Raw genomic sequence first — 24,877 nt, forward strand, 5'->3', positions numbered from 1 at the left:
TAAAAGTTTTAAAGACATTATTTTTCTAACATCCAAGTTTGCCTTAGAATCCTAACTATCTACATAGTTTGATTGTGAAATTATAAGCTACAATTTCAAATACAGGAATCTTACTTTCGCAACACTTTAATCAAAGCAGAAGCATTACAAATTTACTTTGGAAGTTGTATTTCTCAAGGCCTTCAAGTAGAGGTCGAGAGATACCAATCCTAGTTCCTGCTCTGTCAGTAAGTAGTTTTGTGATTGGTAGCATCACTTAATATTTCTAACTTAATTCTTCTGGCTCATAAATGGATGCACGTGTGCAAGGTAAACTGCAAGTTCCCTTTATGCTGTGTAACTAATGTCACTGTAAAGGGCAATACAAATTTTCAAAAAGGCAGCATGGTGTGTGAACAAAGACTGGCATTCTGGAGTCAGACAAGCCTGGATTTACATCTCAGGGGTGAGGCATGCTAGTCATGTGATACTGATAGAAGACTGACCTCTTTAAGCCTTAGTGTCTCTTATGTAAAACAGACACAACAAATACTCTTATTAGCATATTTTCTAAGTCTTATTAATTTTTTAAAAATTATATTAACGATGACATTAATAAGGACATGTTGGTTATGAAAATGAAATGAGGATCTATAAAAATCATTTTGTACAATATCTGGCACATGTACAAAATACTGTAACTCATTGTTATGTATTTCTTCAGTGCCCATTTTATGACAGGCACTTGGCTAGGTGCTGAGATATAATAAGCATACGAATGTTGAGACGGGTTATGCTGCTGTGGAGCCTGGAGTCAATTCAGGATTGAACTTAATCAATTACACTCAAGAATGTGTAAAAACAAGTAAAATAAGAGTTTTGGAGCAAAGAAATAGGATTCTAAGAGCATGTAGCAAAGGAAATTGACCCACATCTATCACATAGGATGGGCCTAAGTGAGAGCTTAAGATAAAATAAGCGTTAACTTGTTGAAGAGGGTGAGAAGTAGGGTACAACAAGAATGTTTCGTGATACGAAACATGTTTCAGACAGTTGAAACAGAAAATGCAAAGGGCATTCCAGATAGGAAAAATATACAAAGGGCAGGCGTGGCAAGAAAGCAAAAACTAAGCTACAGGAATCTGGTGAGGTAGGCGGAGGGCAAACCAGGCAGAGCCTTGCAAACCAGCCAAGCTGAGAATTTTGGTCGAAGATTCTATCATAAGATCAACAGAAAGCTACAAAAGACTACTGAAGTAGTGGTGGTAGGGGCAATATTAATCTTCCAGAAAGGCACTATCAACAATATCAAAAACAGGTTAGAGGGTACTCAGAAGGGTTCCCTAGTCCAAGCAGGAGACTACTATTGGATGGAAACTTGAATTTAAAAAAAAAAAAAAAAAGGCATAATTCTCAGTCTTCCCTACTGCCTATTAAATGCTGGAATTTTTTAATGGCCCAGTAAAGGACAATGACATTTCAAAAGAGGAAACCTAACCACAGCTGGGGAAAAACCCTAAGTGTGGTATCAAGGGACTTTAAGGAATACAAGGGTGTCCTCAAGGACAAATGATAAGTAGTCCCTAATCCTGCCAAGATGTCAAGATGAGTACTAAATATCATCTTGCATTTTTTTTTTTTTAACCCAAGTGCTAAGTAGTGGTCTTACAAAGAGGGATTTCAGTGAAGTGAATGGTCTAAAAGTCACCTTGGAGGATGAGGAAGAGCTGGTGGCACCTGAGGAAATAAACACCAGCAGTGTAGACAGCCCTTTGAAGAAGTTTAAATGTAGACGGATAAAAATAGGTCGCCAATAACTACAGGCAGATGCTTAATTAAGAAAGGAAGCTTTCAGGCAGAAGAGACTAGAACGTGTTCCAGAGTCAACAACAGGAAAGATTCTAAGCAGTTAAGTATATGGGGAGGAGGAAGCAAATGAGAAGAACTAGAAGCTTGGACAGAGTGAACAGTTTGTAATGGTGACTGCAGGGAGTAAGAGAGTGAGTGGCCACAAAATGTAATAGAAAAGCACAGAACGCTCATTTATGAGAGCTGGCCATCAACACCTAATGCTTCCAGTCTGCCTGTTACATGAATTCTTCTCAGCAATACCTCAGGCATTCTGATGCAGGCATGGAGAGTATGTGGGTGTGGTCCGTCCATGGATTCCACCAGGCAAAAGGCAGAAAAGCAAGGGTCTTGGTGTACAGGTAGAGTTGGATCCTAGTGCTTGTGGAGTCTGAAGTTAGACCATTTTTGAAGTTTTAAGAAAAAAATATGTAATTGTAAATGCAAATTAATAACCAAGTCTTAGAAGGGTCCCATGCAGGTGAAGGACTATGACATTGAAGCTTTTTTTTTTTTTAAATTTTATAGTACCTGCCATGGTGTGCAAAGGTCTTGCTTTAAAAAAACAGACTGTGGGACAGCACTCTTTGAAAAAAAAATCTGCAGTACATTTCAAAAGTTCAAATGAAAGCACAAAGGAGGAATGGCTTTAGCCAAATTGAATGTTTGCCTGCCTAAATTCTGGTTTTCTAACAATGTTATCTTCACTACCTCGGTACCACATAACAAAATATATGAAAATAACAGCCTTAACAGCAGGGACACATTAGAATAGTTCATATACAAGTATGTTTCTGAGAGCCTAATATAGTCTCAAAGACTGAGTATTTTGTATTCCTTGGTATCCATAAGTAGGAACAGGAAGTAGAAAATGAACTTCAATAAGCAGGTCTTTGGGGACCCTGGGTGGCTCAGTGGGTTAAAGCCTCTGCCTTTGGCTCCAGTCATGATCTCGGGGTCCTGGGATGGAGCCCCGCATCAGGCTCTCTGCTCAGCAGGGAGCCTGCTTCCTCTCTCTCCATCTGCCTGCCTCTCTGCCTACTTGTGATCTCTGCCTGTCAAATAAATAAATAAAATCTTTTAAAAAAAAATAAGCAGGTCTTTAATGACTATAATCTATTGCTACAAAATTGCTCTCTAATAAAAGCAACTTGAATCTCAGCAGAAAGAGCTATCAGATCTCAAAGGAACAAAGCAGTGTACCTAAAAGCAGTGTATACTCTGATCCAAGAGCTGAAGCATGCAGGACAAAAGGAAAGGGAGCCTACCCGAGCAACCAGAGTGAAGGTCATCTGTGTGTGTATAAACTGTCCTGACATTCTGGTGCAATGTAGAAAGGCCACTGAGTTCTACCCATGGAAAAATGAAACAGGTATTTTTATTCCTTCACCTGTGAGCACCCAAATCATAAGATTCAAATGTTATTTAACTTTGAAGAATTGTCCCCAATATATCCATCTTAAGTGTTAGAATCAAACTCTTATCCTTAAACTTTGTTGTGCAGATCAACACACAGCAAGGAAAACAGTCCACTTTTTAAAAAAATATACATCATTTTACCAAGAACCAGAAAACCAGGAGAATCTTACTTCTGTCACTTTTTGTGGTGAGATGGTTCCTTCATACGGACAGCCCAGGGCACAGGACACATACCTAAAATACAGAACCATATAAATACATAGATGATGGATAAGTCATTTCCTAATTTTTATTTTATAAAAATTAAGAAATAGCTTAAAAGTCATCAAAATGTACTTTACAGTAGTTCATTATTATTCTTACAACAAACAAAGAATTTTGGAACATTTTCAATTTAACTCATATTTTCATCTAGTAATCACAATTTGATACATGTTATTTGATGTCAGATGGGAATAAGATAAAAGGTGTTTATCTTGTGGAGTTATTTATACTATAGCAATATATGAACATTCATGTATGAATGAAAATATCACTGAATTACATAGTTTTATTTAAGTAAGGACAAACATTCAACTGTTAAATATCTAGGTCTTTGGAATCAGAGAGAGATAGCATGTAGATGAGTAACTGAATTTCTCTTTACTCCCATCTGGATATTTTGGCCTCATTTAGATATAGTCATTAATCACCCCAAAACTCCTAAACCTGGCCACAACCTCAAAGTTCATCTTGTTTATCTCCTGTGGGTATACCTAAATCATTCCAAACAGAAGAGTTTCTAGTCTATGTTTAAAAGACTACAAATAAAGATATTCTATAAGCTTCTTCAATAATTTAATATAAAAAGTCAAGCCTTTCCTGAAATGATGATACTTTTCCATCTTAAAGTATTAAGCTTTAGAAAAACCTGTTTTAGCTATTTTCAGCTCAACACCAATCCCATTTTATTAAACTTTCCTCAGAGATTTTACAATGCTTGTATTAAAATAATGCATCATGTGCTTGATTGTCAGGGGTGAAGCAATTCACATGAGTGAGAGGGGGTGGTAGGAAATGAGGCTGGAGATGCCATTTTCTGAGCCAGAATATAACAAGCTTTAGATAATACAGCCCTTGAATGCCATGCCAAGAAGTCTGAACTTTGAGATTACTCAAAATTATTAGGTAATATAGTGACAAGATCAGAGTAGTTTTCCAGAAATGTTAACTCTTTGAGAACTCTGGAAGTGGCTGCCAGAGGAAAGGTGCAGGCAAAAAGAAGATAAACTCTAAGACCGTTATTTCCACACTTCTAAGATGCTGTCCATTGTAAGAAACACTATGAATTTCACAACATATTTTGGAGGAAAAAAAGCTATATATTCAATGATTCATTCCATACCCATTAATTCCAAAGATATAATCTAATTTCAAAAGTATTAAAATGTGAATAAAAGTTGTGCTTTGTGATTCAAACAAATACACAATTTACTAAATCAGTAAGCATTAATAAGAACAGAGAAGGAATACAGTGGTTAATTCAATTAAAATTTGAAAGTTATGTTGGAGAGGAAATCAATTTTTCTGTCCTAATAATTACTATAATTTAATCTTGTTTGAATAATCTGTATAAATTTAATCAAGACAAGTAGAAAGAAAATGTTACAGAAACCTAACCCTGGGAAAGGTAGCTAAGGTTGAAAAAGAACAAACATTTTCAATTCAGATACAATGATTACAGATAAGTAAATATTTTCTTTTTTTTAATTTTTTTTTTATGTTCTGTTAGTCACCATACAGTACATCGTTAGTTTTGGATGTAGTATTCCATGACTATTTGCATTTAACACCCAGTGCTCCATGCAATACTTGCCCTCCTTAATATGCATCAATGGGCTAACCCATCCCCCACCCCATCCCTTTTAATATGCATTTTCTACATGTGTTTATAATCACTTTTACTCTAAACCCCAAATATCTAAATGTGATTAAATAGAAAATCCAAGCCATGCATTTACATGACATCCCTCTAAATAGGAAAGAAAAACGTAAAGAAAAAAGAAAAGAAAGAAAAAACAAGTACAAAACAATAGAAGCAAACTAACCTCCCCTGCATTCTCAACTTATCTGGCCATAGCTACCTCCTTTATTCTGTAACTTTAAGTTGGCCACATGCATTTTTATTCATTAAAGTTTTCCCTCTGATTCCTTCCCAGATTTGCCTGGGTCTTCATATGCCACTGCATTTCACCTTCATATATTCTTTTCCATTCTTGCAAGTGAACACTTCTTTAACCTATTCATACATGGGGCTACTTTCTCCAAAACAAATGTGATGGTTCTCGATTATGCCCATTAATTTATTTTAATATTATATAAGCAGAGCTTGACAACTAAGACCCACAGCCCAAATCCTGGTCATTAGTCTTTTGCAAGTAAAAATTTTTTAAGATTTTATTTATTTATTTGACAGAGATCACAAGCAAGCAGAGAGGCAGGCAGAGAGAGAGGAGGAGGAAGCAGGCTCCCCGCAGAGCAGAGAGTCCCATGTGGGGCTCAATCCCAGGACCCTGGGATCATGGCCTGAGCTGAAGGCAGAGGTTTTAACCCACTGAGCCACCCTGGCGCTCCTGCAAGTAAAATTTTATTGGAACAATGCCATGCCGGTCTGTCTACCTATTAGCCATGGCTATTTCTGCACTGCAAGAGCAGAGGTAATTAGTTGCACATAGAGTATCTGACCCACAAAATCCTAAAATATTACTGTCTGGTCCTTTACAGAAAAAGTTTGCTGATGGTAATAAATGAAATACTTTCATGAGTATGAGAAAGTCTCTACCATGATAAAAATAGTCTACATCATCTGCTTTGACTAGTGGCTAGAGTCGACATCTAGATTTCTGCTCTTCTCTAGCAATCTATTAGAAGGGCTCACGAACTTGCCTGCACCCATCACCTGGGAGCTTAAAAAACAAAACCTTGATGGTTAGGATACACTCCAAAACAATTAAATCACAAACTTAGGAGAGGAAATTCAACCACTAGTATTTCAAAACCATCTATAAAGCTCCATTATTTTGTCAAAATGGAAAACCACTAACCCTTTAGCAATATTACCTCCCCTGGATGGCCTGATTTCCTTGTATTAAAAAAAAAAAAAAAAGCGGGATAATACAGAGTTTTGAGAGCTTGTCTCAAGAATCTCCCCACTACTATGCCATGGAACCTCTGATCTATTTTCAATTATCTGGTGGTTTAATTTCTCAGAGACCTATCTCAAATCATTTCTACTCTAATGAAGCTCTAAACTACAACCTCTCCATTTCTTTTTTTATTCAGTTTCTTACTTCTGGTTTAATGTCCTTTAGTATTTTTTTTTTTCACCAGTGTTTGAGTTTTGCAGACCATTTTGTCCGCAAATTATTTTATTTCCCCTTCATTAATGTATAATAGTTTGACTAGGTATAAAATTTTAGGTTAAGTTATTCTACCATTTGAACATATTTCACTATCTCTGTCTGTTTTGCTGATGAAAATTTTGCTATCTAAAGGTAATACCTTTATAGCAATTTTATAGTAATTTTTTCTCTATTTTCTTTAGGATTCTCTGTTTAGATCTAATATTCTACATTTTACCATGAGAGTGTCAGAACTTTTACCTTTTTTTTTACTTTTTGTAAAAGCTTCATTTTTTTAAAAAATAATGATCAGTTCTTTTATGTTCTTCCTTTTCTTTTCTTTTCTTTTCCTTTTATAATCTTCTATTCTAATTGTTCTATTTCCTTCTTTTCTGTTAAAGTTTTCCTGATTTTTTTTTACTTAGGGTATACTTCATATCATGAGATTTATAACTTTCACTGTGTCTTTTCATGGTGATTTCGTTTCAGTAGGAGTTCCATGAGAGTCTTTACTTATTCAAATGTCCCTATAAACAAGATCTGACTTCCTTTGGCCCTTGCCCTGTGGACTTCATTAGTTCTTGGACAAATTTCCACCTGAATTTCTTAATTTGGGTTTCCAGAATGCATCGCAAGTTCTACTGATTTTGCATTCACAAGAAGGTGATTCCCAGCTCTAAGAATAATCACTTTGAAATCAATGTTTAGTAGAATATCTGTCTTTTCCCCATAAAATCCCATTTTTAGCCCATAGGGATTATATCTGAAATAGATACCCCATGTGCTAGTGGCATCAACCTTTATGTTTACCACACTTTCTTTAATGAAATCTGAGGACTTTCTTTTCGGAGTTTGGCTATATGTTTTAGAAGTCGTTATATTTGTTTGTAATGGGAATAAAAAAGGGAGTCTCTAGAGAACATCAACTCAGTCCCCCACAGTTACTGTCTTTCATCATTACACAGATAGATAACCTAAGGAACAACTACAAATCTCATGAACATTATGAATTGATTTCCTGACATATTCACATAATATATTAAGCTCAGTATATCCAAAATCGGGCTCATTTCTGTTTCCCCTGCATTTGCCATTAAAAAAATAATGATACAGTTGTTTTCAGAAACTGTACTGCCAGATCACTTAAAGGTCATCTTTGAGAACATATTCAATAACCTGGGTTGGCTGGTTCTTCCTTTCCAACCTCTGTAGCACAGGACATCTGCCAGTGCCAGCCCAAGTATACATAACAGTCCCTGAATATCTTCTCCAGGACAGCTGCAAACATTTCCTAAGTGCTTTCCTTGCCTCTGGTCTCACATCACTCATTTGTACACCAATGTCTATTGACAAAATAGTATGACCACAGCATAGATCTATTTATATAGTTTTATACTTTGAAAATCTTTAAGTGGCTTGCCATTGTCTACCAAATAAACCTGGTATTCAAGTTCCACAATTTATGAAACTTCAACTTAACTTTCTACTTCTCTGCAGTTACACAGCTTCAAAAACTCCCATTCCAGTGAAAGTAAACTTTTTCCTGTCACCTAAACATTTCTTGAGATTTCTTTTCACTGTATCTTTGTTCTTTGTAGATTTCCTGTCCCACCTGAAAAGGCCATCATTTCTCATTATGCTTTCATAAATTTACCTAATCTTTAATGACTTCATTTTACTGACACCTTCTGCATTAAATTTCTCCAAATTACCCCAGAGAAATTTAATATAGTATTACTTAAAACTTGAATAAGATTTGTCTGTATGTCTCTTAATGTATTTGCCTTTTTTTGACAATATAATAATTATTCTCTCTATATTGTTTTCTAGTCTGCTTGAAACTCTTCTGTCAGCTACTTTTTCATTTTCATATTCCATACAGTATCACCAGACAGTGAATTATATAAAACGTATAATATTTCTTGAATGAATTAATCCACAAATGTGTTAAGGTACCATTTTCATCATTTGAACAATTTTCTAAGCAATTCCTAATCTTTTCTCTAAATATATAACCTCCTATAGGGTTTTTTTTTGTTGTTGTTTGTTTAAAGATAGATTTATTTATTTATTTATTTATTTATTTATTTATTTGACAGACAGAGATCACAAGTAGGCAGAGAAGCAGGCAGAGAGAGAGGAAGGGAAGCAGGCTCCCTGCTAAGCAGAGAGCCCAATGCGGGGCTCGATCCCAGGACCCTGGGATCATGACCTGAGCCCAAGGCAGAGGTTTTAATCCACTGAGCCACCCAGTTGCCCCTCCTATAGATTATTAAATTTCTAAATCCTGTAGCCAGAAAAGAGAGCATATATTTATGAGTTCAGACTTAGAAGGATATTTTAAATACTATATAGGATGACAGAATAATAAAGGATTTGCCAACCATACTGAAGCTCATTGTGTTAAAATTAAAAGCATAGTGTTACAATAAACTCTGTGGATAGAAATGTAAGTTGTTTTATTTTTATTTGTGCTTGTTAAGGCCTATTATCAGTATTGTGCAAAATCATGATAAAAGAGAAACGGAGGCATTCAAGGCTTTGCCAATATTTCCTGGTGAAACACAGTCATGAAAAAGTTCCTACAGTGAGGCCTTACCTAAGCCTACCTTCCCACAATTATCCTACATCCTTTCACCATTCTGGCCAAAACGATGAGGAAAGGCTTGGAATAAATGGTGCAAAGACTTTGAATGGAAGCAATCAACCACTGCTATCCTCAGAAGAGAAAAGCAATGCCAAGAGCAAGGAGATGACATGTGATGTCAATTAAACATAATTAAGACATTTAAATGTGGGAGCTGTTTTGATGCAGTCACGCCGAATACATCCATCAATACACAATTCAAAATAGCATTCCATCATTAATAAACTAACCAAAAGAGTGCTGTGATAGTTTGTCAAACAGTTAACACTGTAGAAGATAATAAGAAATAAATGCTGTCCCTTGGCCTCAAGGAGCAATTCTGCTAAGATGCTCTTTTGGCTCTCAAATGCTCATTTCATGAGAAATGAAAAAATACATTCCTTCCTCAAAGACTCTAGATGAAGGCTGTTTAGACATGACTGTACCAACACAGCTTACATGTATTAACTATTGCCAGCTATGTGTTATTCTGATTCACAGCAGTGCCAGAATAATATGTAAGGTTAAAAAAAAAATAGAGTGTAAACCCTCAAACCATATGGATGACACAAAATAGCTTTAACAGATGTCTCATTTTTAGAGTTTTATGTACCATGTTTTGGTAAATGATGCTTTGACTTGCTCTTCTCATTTTTCTTCCAGGCCAACACAAAGCCCTCGGTTTAGCAGAGGTTGGAAAGGAACCTGACTTATAAACTATCCACTTAGAAGATGGTGCCACATATTCAAGTGAATTCCATTAGGGAAGATCATCCAATGGACTGTATCTGCTATATCAGTCATGACAAATGCTGTCAGTCACTGTGTGTTTAAAAAATTGAGACTTAAATAAGGACACTCACTGTCATGCTCAATAATATTGCTAGTACCTTCAGGCTCAGGATAGAGATCGGTAATGACATGTTGTATCAGAGAGAGGAGGAATGAGAAATATAATATGGGCAAAATGACCTAAATGGTTGGCTAACAAACAAGCAGTATGCAAATTCTTGAATAAATGGGTGTTATAAATTATCTCTCAAAAGGAAAACCAGGGAACACTGACCACCTTCAGGGAGAGGGCTATACCCTTACTTCATGACAGAAAGATTGCCATTCTAAGGGTTAGAAATTATACAGAGCTAGACAATGAGTCAAAAAACAATTAAGTACAAGAATTGTCTAATATCATTGGTGTTTCATCAAAAAAACTGGTCACTGATATATGTAATACAATCTTACTCAGAAGTTTTAAGCCAGATTTGATTTTTATTGGTCTTGGCTGAGGAGAAAGTAAGTGGTGAGGGTGATAGTAGATCAAAGATGCAAAAATCATGCTCTCTAGGAAAACAAAAGCAGAATAAATATATATATTCAGACTATACCAACATAAAAAGCCTTTGCATAGTGAAGAAGACCATCAACAAAATGAAAAGGCAACCTACCAAATGGGGAAGAATATCTGCAAATGATATAACCAATAAGGAGCTAATATCTAAAATATATAAAGAACTTATACAAATCAATATCAAAAAACTATAATCCAATTAAAAAGTGGGCAAAGGACCAGAATACATTTTTTTTCCAAAGAAGACATACAGATGGCCAAGGGGCACATGGAAAGATTCTCAACATTATCAATCATCAGGGAAATGTAAATCATACCACAAGAAGATATCACCTCACACCTTTCAAAATAGCTAGTTATCAAAAAGATTTAAAAAAATATTAGCAAGTGTTAGCACTGAGGTGGAAAGATAGGAACACTTGTGCATTGCTGGTGGGAATGTAAACTGGCAGGCACTGTGGAAAACAAAGTGGAGATTCCTCAAATAATTAAAAATAGTAATTCCATACCATCCAGTCATTCTGCTAATGGCTATTTACCTAAAGAAAACAAAAACGCTAATTTAAAAAATAAAACACTATTCATATCCTAAAACTGCTTTTTGTTTTTCTGTATCTAAAAGATATGTGTAGTTATCTACATGTTAACTACATGTGTAGTTAGTTTAATGACTAATTCATCTTTTACTCCTTATTCTCATTGTTTTGTACCTTTTTTCTGCAGAATTAGGAATTTCAGGACTTAAAATTCACAGTTAATTATTTTTTGCATTGTAAACCTACACCAAAGAAATACAAACAATTATAAGAACATATTATGAACAACTATATGCCAGCAATTAGACAATCTGGAAAAAAATAGATACATTCTTAGAGATGTGTAAACTACCAAAACTGAACCAGGAAGAAACAGAAAACCTGAATAGACCCATAACCAATAAGGAAATTGAAGCAGTAATCTAAAATCTCCTAAAAAACAAAAACCCAGGGCCAGATAGCTTCCCAGGTAAATTCTATCAAACTTTTAAAGAATTAATACCTATTCTCCTGAAATGGTTCCAAAAAATTGAAATGGAAGGAAAACTTCCAAACTCATTTTATGAAGTCAGCATTACTTTGATTCCAAAACCAGACAAAGACCCCATCAAAAAGGAGAATTATAGACCAGTATCTCAAATGAACATGGATGAAAAAATTTTCACCAAAATACTAGCCAACAGGATCCCAAAGTACATTAAAACGATTATTCACCACAACAAAGTGGGATTTATTCCAGGGCTGCAAGGATGGCTCAACATCTGCTAATCAATCAATGTGATATAATACATTAATAAAAGAAAGAACGAGAACCATATGATACTCTAAATAGATGCAGAAAAAGCATTTGACAAACTACAGCATTCTTTCTTGATCAAAACTCTTCACAGTGTAGGGATAGAGGGTACATACCTCAATATCATCAAAGCCATCTATGGAAAAACCTACAGCAACTATCATTATCAATGGAGAAAAACTGAGAGCTTTTCCCCTAAGGTCAGGAACACCACAGGGCTGTCCACTACCACCACTGCTATTCAACAAGTACTAGAAGTCCTAGCCTCAGCAATCAGACAACAGCAACAACAAATAAATAAAAGGCATCCAAATCAGCAAAGAAGAAGTCAAACCCTCACTCTTTGCAGATAATATGATACTTTATGGAGAAAACCCAAAAGACTCCACTCCAAAATTGCTAGAACTCATACAGGAATTCAGTCAGTGTCAGGATATAAAATCAATGCACAGAAATCGGATGCATTTCTATACACCAACAAGACAGAAGAGAAATTAAAGAGTTGATTCCATTTACAATTGCACCCCAAACCAGAAGATACCTAGGAATAAATCTGACCAAGGAGGCAAAGAACCTATACTCAGAAAACTATATAATATTCATGAAAGAAATTGAGGAAGACACAAAGAAATGGAAACAATGTTCCATGCTCATGAATTGGAAGACTATTGTGAAAATGTCTATGCTACCTAAAGCAATCTACACATTTAATGCCATCCCTATCAAAATACCACCAACTTTCTTCAAAGAAATGGAACAAATAATCCTAAAATTTATATGGAAACAGAAAAGACCCCAAATAGCCAGAGGAATGTTGGAAAAGAAAATCAAAGCTGGTGGCATCACAATTCCAGTCTTCAAGCTCTATTACAAAGTTGTCATCATCAGGACAGTATGGTATTGGAACAAAAACAGATATCTGGAACAGAATAGACAGCCCAGAAATGGACTCTCAACTCCATGGTCAACTAATCTTCAACAAAGCAAGGAAAAAATGGCCAATGGAAAAAATACAGTCTCTTCAACATGTGGCATTTGGAAAATTGGACAGCCACATGAAGAATAATAAATCTTGACCATTTCCTTATTCCACCCACAAAAATAGGCTCAAAATCAATGAAAGACCTCAACGTGAGACGGGAGTCCATCAAAATCCTTGAGAAAATAGGCATCAACCTCTTTGACCTCAGCTGCAGCAACTTCTTCCTAGAAAGATCACCAAAAGCAAGGGAAACGAGGGCAAAAATAACTACTGGGACTCATCAAGATGAAGAGGTTTTGCACAGCAAAGGAAACAGTCAACAAAACCAAAAGACAACTTACAGACTGGGAGAAGATATTTGCAAATGAAATATCAGATAAAGGGCTAGTATCTTAAAATCTATAAAGAACTTAACAAACTCAACACCCAAAGAACAAATAATCCAATCAAGAAATGGGCAGAAGACATGAACAGACATTTCTGCAAGACGACATCCAAATGGCCAACAGACACATGATCACACCAGTCAGAACGGCTGAAATCAACAAGTCAGGAAACCACAAGTGTTGGCGAAGATGTGGAGAAAGGGGAACCCTCCTACACTGTTGGTGGGAATGCAAACTGGTGCAGTCCCTCTGGAAAACAGAATGGAGGTTCCTCAAAAAGTTGAAAAAAGAGCTACCCTACATATCAGCAATTGCACTACTGTGTATTCACCCTAAAGATAACAAATGTAATCCGAAGGGGCATGTACACCCCAATGTTTATAGCAGCAATGTGCACAATAGCCAAACTACAGAAAGAACCTAGATGTCCATCAACAGATGACTGAATAAAGAAGATATGGTATATGTATACAAGGAATATTATCCAGCCATCAAAAAAACACAAAATTTTGCCATTTGCAACGACGTGGATGGAAGTAGAGGTTATTATGCTAAGTGAAGTAAGTCCATTAGAGAAAGATTATATGATCTCACTAATATGAGGAATTTGAGAAACAAGACAGAGGATCATAAGGGAAGGGAGGGAAAAGTGAAACGAGATGAAACCAGAGAGGGAGACAAACGATAAGAGACTCAATCTCAGGAAACAAACTGAAGGTTGCTTGAGTGGAGCTGGGTGGGAGGAATGGGGAGTCTGGGTGATGGATACTGGGGAGGGTATGTACTATGGTGAGTTCAGGGAATTGTGTAAGACTGGCGAATCACAGACCCATACCCCTGAAACAAATAATACATTATATGTTAATTAAAAAAATGCTTTTTTGCATTTTGCAGGGTTTTTTTTAAACAATGGATGGATAATTTTGTTTGACTTCTAGGAAATTGTTACAAATATACTTCTTTCAACTTTCAGTAGGTTCAGGCTTTGAGTAATCCTGGGTCAACTCATTTTAAATGATTTTAAAGTTGTGGCCTAAAATGTGATTATGTAAAAAGCTTTTCTTTGTTGTGTACAACTGCTGACCTTGTGAATTTATAATATATAAGCATTTTAATAGTAAAATTAATAATGGTTCCTTTGTGATAGTTTCCTTTTTTAAATTAATATTCTCACAAAGAGAGAGAGCATGTGATTCTAATGACTTCATTTAAGGTTAAGTTGATACTCAGACAAAAAGGAATAAAACTAAATGTCTGATATATTAGAATACTACCTTCATATCTTGACACATTTCAATTTTGAAAGGATCTTGACAAGCCAAGAGATAATTATTTCAACAAATGCACTGATAAAAATAGAGAAAATGATTACATTTCTCATAGATTTCTATTTTTCTATACCTTTTTTACTTTTTAAAAATTTAGATAATAGAAAAATAACCTACATATTTTAAACATATGTCATATGAATTACACAGCAAAAAATGAAGTCTAAAATGTAGATATTTCATTCTAGTCCATTCACATATAATGTATATTCAGTGGCAGTTAGCTGACTTTGCATTTTATGTCAATGATTTGGCATGGTATATTTTCCCAATGTATCCCAGATGTTATGTGAAGTCCTAAGCGTATATAAAATATGTGTACATAAGCCTGTGTATATGTGTGTGGTGGGGGGGACATGGGGAATCCAACAATGGCCCTCATAACTTTAATAAAAGCTGCTATTTAGACCATATGAAAGTTAACTATTTTCATAAAAATTTAAATGGTTTTACTGAGCATTTATAAAATGTGTGCTGCCTTATGGCCTTTAAATCTGACAGCTGATGACATGAATTTTCTGGATGGTGATCAAGTACATGTTGATGCAGCTGTTGCCATGTTGCCATAGAAGACATGCTAAAGCGTCTACTTCAGTTTCACTGGTTGAGCATGACTCTTTCTTAAATGATTACTAATGACCTATGACTCTTCATAATGAGTATCTAGAATCTCGATTGCCAGTAAAAATAAAATCTAATTTAAACTCTATAAAAGTTTTGGGGAGGAGGAAGATAATTCTCAACTGAGCAAAGAGCAAACTCACGTACTGAAAGGCATCTTTCTGAAAATGAACAGTGTTTCAGAAAGTCTACGAGTTGTCCTCCCATGGAACAAAATCTGCATTGGCAAACATACACCAGTCTATGGTGTAGCTCTCCAGCACGTCTCCAATGTACTCTGCAGACTGCATTGGACCATGTGTCATTTTGTATCCATCTTGCACTCTGTGCCTCTCTTATCAAAGCCTGGCAAGGTTTTTAAGCTGTAGCATGGTTAGGACTCTGTTTGCTGATGGGACACTATTATTAATTGCTCAACAATCAGTATTCGAGAGAATTTAGGGTTTCTATTAGCTTTAATACATTACCTATTCTACCTCAGAAGAGAAAAACTAAGATAATATAATATACAATTGATGTCTACATCCATCTTTTAACATTAAAAAAAACCTTGCCATTTGAAAGTGGCAAACTTCCTGTTTAAAGTGCTGCACACACTTTACTTTTATGGTTATGTATTGTTTTCAACTTTCCAGTAAGAACGACTTCACTGTAAAACATACACTCTGCATTGAAACACATTAAAATAGAATGGTGTCTTCTTTTTCCCTTTCTTTCAAAGGAAAGAGCGACAAACAACTTCTGTATGTTTGAATTTAGAAAATGACAGTACATTTCTTCTTTTTGATTGTGGTTATTCACTTTTGCCTTAAAATCACACATCCTTTATTTTCTGTCTATGGAAACACATTTTTTAAATGTGTTTTAAATGTTTTTAAATTTTTCTTGTATATGCATGATATGTATATATTTCAATAACAGAAACAATTTTAGGGGCGCCTAGGTGGCTCAGTGGGCTAAGGCCTCTGCCTTCGGCTCAGGTCATGATCCCAGGGTCCTGGGATCAAGCCCCGAGTCGGGCTCTCTGCTCAGCGGGGAGCCTGCTTCCTCCTCTCTCTGCCTGCCTCTCTGTCTACTTGTGGTCTCTGTCAAATAAATAAATAAACTCTTAGGAAAAAAAATCCACATCTTTGAAAACTCATGCTGGAAACTATTACTATGGAGAGAAGAAAAAGAAAGTAACAAAAGTAAGCCAACCAACAAGATCGTTCCCTGTGATGTATTCTAACTCTATTTGCTCGCCAGATGACTTTGAGTGACTTCTAACCCTCTTCTGGTACCGCCACTCAAAATTAGGTCCGCTTGCCTTTTCATGAACCACTGAACCTTCCCTTGCCACTCTGAATTTTGCTCACTTCAACCAGAGGAGGTAAACCTGCATCTAAATCCAATAACAGCCCCTCAGGCTTCTTTTACAAGTGCTCTGCATTTTAATTTGTTAATATCATGATTATCATACCTCAATACTCATAAAAACCAGGAGAAAATTAGCTAATGTCTTAGAAACAAATGCTTCCCTAAGTAACCAATAATTTATTATACACTCCACAGAGCCTAGGCCTGGGGGTTGAGCCTATGTGCAGTCTATGCTGCAACTGCTGGTTCTGGAAAAAGGCAAAAACCAAAACAGGTCTCTCTCTCCTTCTTCCCCATTTGCCTTTGCTTTTGGGTCACAGAGAGACAGCAGGGAAGTCAGCTGTTGAGGGGGAGGTTGAATGCGGAAACGACAGGCTGAATTTCTCAGGGCAGCTCAAAGGCTCAATTTCATGTTTTACATACTCTATTGAAGCTCTGCATAAAATAATATTTGAAGAAAAAGTCATGGTTCCTTAAAAAAATGTTAAAGCTGTGGAAACCACATTAGGTAATTCCTTCCCAAATGCTACTATGAGTTTACACAAATTTATCAACCCACGGTAGGCTGAGATGAATAGATGGGTGCATTTGGGTATTAATAAAATGAGTAACAATGTCAGGTTTGCAGGCAATGTCAGCTTTGCAATAACAAGTGTGCCTCTGATCTTAGGTGCATTATACACTTCAAAGCTGGACACTAATAATTAAGTGACATGCACAAGATGTATCACTACACAGTGATGGCCCCAATCATACAAGGTACAAAAGATACCCTGCATATATTATGTAAAATGATGTCTTCATGGCTCATAAATGAGCTTACACGATAGATATTAACTAAATAGCATTTGTGGGATTTCATAAATACCCTCGCACTGGAATATTCATGTGCCTTGCAGACTTAACAACCTCCTCAAACTTCTGCATACTTTCTTCAATAGAACAGTTGATATTCTTCTTGCTAAAGGATTCAGATGCAGCACCAAAAACTGATATCTCAGTGGCTCCAGCAGCAACCTGAAAAAAAATTTAAAGGCAAAAGCTAGTAATTTCAGAAATGTAAATGATAGCAGTAGAAGAAATATTATCTACTCAGTAAAGGCATACTTGTGTTCTTTAACATTTGCCTTGGAATTTAAAATTAGAGTCTGCTCATTCTGCCACATATGCTCTTTCCAAATTTAAAAATATTTGATGATAACACAAGAACTCTCTGAACCGTAACATAAATCTGAGGCACAGAAAACACAGTGATGACATTCCAATTTTACCTTTCCTAAATTATGTGTAGGCTTCAGAAATATCTTAACTGTAATTATGGAAAATACTAACACCCCAATAAAACATTTTCATATCTATGGGAAACATTCTTTTTAGACCAATTATTAAACTAGGGAATAGTAAATGCTTTCTGTTCTTATCTTCTGATAACCAAAGGGAAAAGTGTTTTTCCAATTCATCATTTAGACTTTGCCCGAAATTTTCTTCCTGTCTCTTAACCTAGCTTCTGTTGTTTCATACCTTGACGGCCACAACCATACTCTTGTGTGTTTAATGTCTTAATCCTCTTGCCAGTCTTTAAATTCAAAATATTATCCTCCATGTTTTTCCCCTCTGCTATCTTTTATTCTTGTCCCAGGCTTCTCCAGTGACTTATTTTCAAATACCAAGTTTCCTCATTTCCCAGCTGGATTTTTAAAGACTTTTTATTAATGTATCTCTGGCATTGTACAAGATCTTCTCTCTTTCTCATGCTCTATTAATATATTAAGAAAGAAAATTTTTATCCATTAAAAAAAAATACTGGCTTCTAGTCCTCTACCTGAGATAAATTTTTAAGTTCTAAAATTAAAATTCTATTTATTTGAACACTTACTATGTACCAGTACTGTTGTGTACTTTGTGCGTCCTCTTTCTAACACATAATCTTATAAACAAAGGTATCATTTTGTCCATTTTACAGATGACAAAACTGTGGCCCACAGAGGCTAAATCACTAAAGCTACTAAAAGTTCTGAAGTCCTGCTTTGAGCACAAGTGTGCCTGACTCCCAAGCCACTGGTTTCACTCCATTACCTTACCTGCCTCTCCAAACTATGAGAGGGTGTGTGCTCTCGGTATCTTTTTCAAGGTGGAGACATGCCTTACTCTGTTAAAACCTGTGACAGCAATTTTTGCAATTTCTTAAAATGCCTCTTGCTTTCTTTACAATGGTTTTAAAAAATTATATCAAAATAAACAACAACAAAACAAGAATGCTTTTAACAAGTTACACAAGTGACATATCAACTAAGACCTACAGCCTCAAATTTATGTAACACAGTCCCAAAGACAAAAGTGAAAAACATTAACACCAGAAATAGCTGCTGCCAAACTTTTAGAGTAAAACCTAAGAGTGTAACACCTCAAGCCTTTACTTAAAATTGCCCTGATTCATTATTTTTTCACCACACCCAGTTTTTCTGAAAATAAATAAATAGGAAAAAAAAATTGCCCTGATTCTTCTTGTGTGTTTTTTAAAATTATTTATTTATTTGACAGAGACCACAAGTAGGCAGAGAGGCAGGCAGAGAGTGAGAGAGAGGGAAGCAGGCTCCCTGCTGTGCAGAGAGCCCGATGCGGGGCTCGATCCCAGGATGCTGAGATCATGACCTGAGCTGAAGGCAGCGGCTTAACCCACTGAGCCACCCAGGCCCCCCTCTTCTTCTGTTTTTTGCATATAAATTCGTAATTCATGTAGGACTAAGGAAACCAACCAGAAGAGGAACAGGGAAGGTTGTTAGAGGCAGTTGCAAATTAGCTTCACCTAGAGGGAGGGAAAAACCCGCATCGGAAAGCTGATCCAAAAAAGTTGCCAAAAATGATCTACTATAATAATATTAATAATTATTATGTTGAGAAATGCTTAAGTTAAATTCTGTATTCCTTATTTAAGGGGGAAAGCACAAAATATACTTTCAAGACAATGATATCAAAATGGATTACTGTATTTTTGTGTTTTGATTCCTGAATGGTTAAAGTGGAAGGGCCATTGATGTGGAACAATATCCTGAGGTTACAGATCGCAGTGTATTCATGTGCCTACATCAGAATAGCATTTATACATAGTAACAAGGAGGCTACATAGGATACCATTTTAACTATGTAAAGACCTTAAAACAGTAAGAAACATATCGATTTAAAAATAATTAGTAGCCCACTTACAGCACGGTGAAAACCCTGAAGATTAGGAGTAAGGACAGGATAGCGAACTCCTGGGTATTGATGAATACCTTTCATCACTTCAGAGTGATCAGCCATCTGAAATGCAAAGTAGTTACATATATTCAACTTTATATATTTTATCAAGCATGTGTTTAGTTTCATAGGAAGGTTATAATTACACATGCAATTATACTCTATAAATTAATGTTGGAAATAATAACCTATGCTAACATAGCTAAAGATGAGTATAGTTCCTTAAGTCATAAGTACATAAAAACTAGATCTGAATTTAACTTATTCACATCACAGGACCTGGCTAAATGACTGATTACAAATAATTCTGAATTACAAAGAATTCAGCTGAATTCTGAAGTGACCGAATTCTGACTGAATACAAAGAATTCAGCAATTCTTAACTATCCCACTTTCATTTGACGGTTTTTTTAGTCTCTTCCTTTCATTTCACAGTCCAAGTCGCAAATAAAATATCCTTGAGATTAGGGAGAGGGTATTTTGGTTTCGTTTTTAAGATTTTATTTATTTATTTATGAGGAGGAGGAGGAGAGAGAGAGCACCCACAAGAGGAGGGGGAGGGATGCGGGGAGAGGAAGAGAGAGTGTCTCAGAAAGACTTACCTCCCACTGAGCACGCAGCCCAACATGTAGCTCTATCCCATGACCCTGAGATCATGACCTGGGTGGAAACCAAGGGCCCAATGTTTAACTGACTGAGCCACCCAGGCACCCTTCCATTGGGGATAGTTTTAAAGGAAATATGCCATGCATTGCCTTCCATATGAAAATGTTATGTCTAAATAACTTTCGATGTATGAAATTTAACATTATTTACCAAAAAATTACACATTTGTCTGAATAATTTAACAAAGCTCAGGTATAAATATATTATTTGGCTAGCATAAATATTTTAGTTATAGTCATTGTGTTCTATGCATTATTATCATCGAATCACTATTTGTTCTCATAATGCAAACACATGCAAACAAATACATAGTAAGAAAATTTAACGCATTCTTCCAAGCCTATATTTTTGTATATTTTCTATGAGTCTTTAAAAAATCAACTTTAGGGGCACCTGGGTGGCTCAGTGGGTTAAGCCTCTGCCTTCAGTTCAGGTCATGATCTCAGAGTCCTGGGATCAAGCCCCGTATCAGGCTCTCTGCCCAGCATGGAGCCTGTTTCCCCCTCACTCTCTGCCTGCCTCTCTGCCTACTTGTGATCTCTTTCTCTGTCAGATAAATAAATCTTAAAAAAAAAAAAACTTTAAAATTAAACTATCAACTCTACTAGTTTGCCATAAAGTCTTTAATTTAGCCTCTTACAGCAAATAACTGATGACCAAACCTCATAATCATCACATAGACAAATTAACATTGACATAATCATGAACTTTACATATTTGGGGATAATAAATTATGACAGGAACAATAAATAAATGGAATAATATATAAATAATGAAAACTATACAAAATGAGCAGGGAGAAAGATGTAAAAACATGCACCAAACCAAATTCTGTATCTTCAGTATGGGAATAGATGAAAAAAGACTTGCTTTTTATCTATACATCTTGACTTGGTACAATAAGGAAGTATTATTTTTAATTTTAAAATGAAGTAAAAATTAATCAAAATGCAAATGCTTTTTAATGTAATTACATGCTTCTAAAAATATGAAATATTACAATATTTACTGCTATTAACTGATCAGTCTTTCAGTGAAATGCCAGTGGAATTACATTTAATACTTTCAATGAATATAATATGGATTAAATGAGTTTTAAATTTAAAATTATATATTTAAGAGGCAAAAAAAAGTTGACTGCCATCATAACTTACTAACATTTAAACCTCCAAGCTTTCATCCAATCCAAATACATTTACTTCTGTTTAAAATATGATTCTTGCTTACTTCTTAGGGATCACATTCACTATCTGTCACTGATATCTGCATTCTGTACAAGGACTAATCACTGTGTTCATCTACAATCCATAGAACCTGAGTCTCTAATTTCATTGTGAGCTTATGTGACTTTAAGCCAGATGTTTATTAAGCACTTCTGGTGTCCAAAACCCTATACTAGACCTGTGGTAAATATAAATACAAGTAAGTCAAGTCCTTGCACTAAATAATTTGTAATATAGCTGGGGATAGAAAACATATGCACATGGAAAAACACTAACAATTCAAAGGAATATACTGGTTATAAATGAGAGCACAGGCTAAATGAGTTCGGAAAGGGGAAGTCTTGGTAGGACCTAAAATAGTCTAGGAAAGTTACAAGACATATGGGATACAACTATAGAACATGACTATGACTTATTAAAATTTAAAAAGATAGGGGTGCCTGGGTGGCTCTGTCGGTTAAGGGGCCAGCTCTTGATTTACACTCAGATCATGATCTCGGGGTCTTGAGATTAAGCCCTGGGTCATACTCCATGCTCAGCATTGAGCCTGCTTGAGATTCTTTGTTCCTCTGCCCTCCCCACCCCCACACTCTAATAAATAAATCTTTAAAAATAAAATTTAAAAAGTAGCCACAGAAATATTTTTAATCCCACATAATCTTCTAGAAGCTCAACAGTCCCTATCAAGAGGTGAACTGTGTTTACCTGCCACTGAAACCTAGGCAGACTTGTGATTGTTCCAATGACAGAGTATAGCAGAAATAATAACATGTGACTTGAAAGTCTAAGTTATAGAAAAGGATACAGCTTCTACATGGCTTTCTCTGTGGCCGGGGAGCCGCTATGGGGAAATCAGTTAACGTGCAGTAAGAAAAATTAGCTTCTGCGGAGATACCATGTGCAGCAGCCCAAGTGGAGAGACCCACATGCAAAGGAAGTAAAGCCCCCAGGCAAGAGCCAGCATCACCCCCTAAATTCGTGACTGACAGAGCATCAGATGACGTTAGCCTCCATCATTCAAGTCACCCAGATGAAGCCCCAGACACTGTGGACCAGAGACAAGGTATCCTCCTCTGTGTGCCCTGTTCAAATTCCAACCCTCTGATTTCTTGAACATAGCAAATATTTATTTACACCACTAAGTTCTCAGGTAATTCATTACATAGCCATAAAAGCTGAAACACAGAAAAATCATTAGGGTTGGAAAAGAGAGAGTGATAGGTGCCAGAGTAGGAAAGCATTATCTGGCTAGAGAAGATTATGGGTAAATATTGTGGGAATAGATTATAAATGAAGATAGGGGACCATACGTTATGATGTGTTCCTGAGTTAGGTTCACGTTATTCTAAAAATACAGAATTTATCATGAAGGCAATAGAAAGCCATGGGGAGTGGGTATTGAATTAGCTGAAGACTGGGAAACATGCAGTATTTTGGAAAGATCAACCTGGGAGAGATACAAAGGGCAGTCTAGAGACAAGTGAGGCAATTCTCAGACAGCTTTGAGAATTCATCATGTAACAAGTTCTAGAGGAATGGTATTAGGAATAGAAGTTCCCAGGAAAAAAATTAATAGGACACACTGTCTAGTCCTGTAACACAGAGGACTTTATTCAAAAATGTAAGCCCCATTAGTTTATAGCCTTTTAAAATTGCTTAGCATTTCTGCATATTTCAACACAGTCTTTCATTATGTATCTATGAATTCAGCCTTTCTGTCGGATGCTAGATTGTGAGGTCTGCCTTTCTCTGCCTGTCTTTCTCATACACACACACAAATGTACAAGCAATCATATACGCACAAATTATAGTAAAAAAATTAGAATACCACTCCTAATTTCAAGCAGAGTTACTACTAGTTTTAGGGCACTGTAATGAAATCTAAAACAACCCTCTTACTGGACAGGAATGTTAGTTGAAATTATGAATCCTTACACCTAACTGAACATAGCATGTTTAAATATTTATTAGAAAAATGTATATAACCATGATAACAGAAATGAATAAAGTGCTTCTCTAACCAATATATAGATTTGGTTAAAGTGTGCATCAAAAAACAACATAAAGGGCACAAAACACATTTTAATCTTTAAGAAATATAGGTTATATTGACCTATATGATATTATTTCATTCCATATGTAAATTAACAAAAATTTCAATAGGTGTTTTAGTCAGTAAAACTGAAAAATGAAAAGAGATGATAGTAACCAAATCCCCAGGTCATGAAAGCTAAACTTTGATAATCATTGAAGATACCATAGTAAAATTATAATACATGAATTTGATTCCAACAAATCAGTACTTTTTCCTTTTTAAAAATAGTGACAGTATAGGGGCACCTGGTTGGCTCAGTGGATTAAAGCCTCTGCCTTCGGCCAGGTCATGATCTCAGGGTCCTGGGATCGAGCCTCCCATCAGGCTCTCTGTTCAGCAGGGAGCCTGCTTTCCCCTCTATCTCTGCCTGCTGCTCTGCCTACTTGTGATCTCTCTCTCTATCCAATAAATAAATAAAATCTTAAAAAAAAAATAAAATAGTCACAGTTTAAAGAAGTCATTTAATAAGTAGTAGCATTCAGTCTAAATTTGGTAAATAAAGACAGTTATGTAGAGAGCTTTAGAAAATCCTGATAGAATATAATTTTATTACAATGAATAAAATAAAACAGGTTTCAATGAAAGGTATAAAATTCTTGCCTTACTATTTTTTTTACTCTTAGGAAGCTTATGCTGTATTTCAATCTTGATGTTATTTTAATGTCTAAATTTTAAACTATTATTCAAACAATAATGGAACTATTCCTTTGCAGCACTATTTTGACATTTTAATGAAATCTTTCCACATCTGGTTTAACCTATTTTGAAGATTTTGCTGTGACTTTTCATTTAAGATCACAAAAATCCCCATAATTTGGTTGATAACATACTTTGCTATCATCTGACCACAGTTTGGAAATGGCAATACCTAAGTCTATCTGGCCAACAAAACTAGCTATACCTTGGTTAATCAGTTTCTTAGGAGTCCACATTTATATATGGATTCAAATAATAATATTCATGTAACAATTTGCAAGGGTATTAAAGATATGTAAAAGGTCATAAAGATTAAAGTATAATAGTCATTTAGTTTATAGAGATTTTATTTGCT

At 35.6% G+C, this 24,877-nt stretch overlaps 1 protein-coding gene across 2 annotated transcripts in view; it reads right to left on the bottom strand.

Moving 5' to 3' along the window:
• HMGCLL1 (3-hydroxymethyl-3-methylglutaryl-CoA lyase like 1) overlaps positions 1-24,877 on the bottom strand; it is a 207,000-nt gene that overhangs the window by 103,671 nt on the left and 78,452 nt on the right. The window contains exons 4-6 of one of the 2 annotated variants that reach the window (XM_044253100.1): positions 19,810-19,905; positions 17,474-17,622; positions 3,417-3,480 (exon numbers count right to left, since the gene is read on the bottom strand). In XM_044253100.1, coding sequence (XP_044109035.1) covers positions 3,417-3,480; positions 17,474-17,622; positions 19,810-19,905 — 309 coding nt within the window. The remainder of the gene's footprint in view (positions 1-3,416; positions 3,481-17,473; positions 17,623-19,809; positions 19,906-24,877) is intronic. The other variant, XM_044253089.1, reaches the window with a different exon arrangement.

The sequence above is a fragment of the Neovison vison genome, chromosome 1 (assembly GCF_020171115.1).
Source record: "Neovison vison isolate M4711 chromosome 1, ASM_NN_V1, whole genome shotgun sequence".
Taxonomy (NCBI): Eukaryota; Metazoa; Chordata; class Mammalia; order Carnivora; family Mustelidae; genus Neogale; species Neogale vison.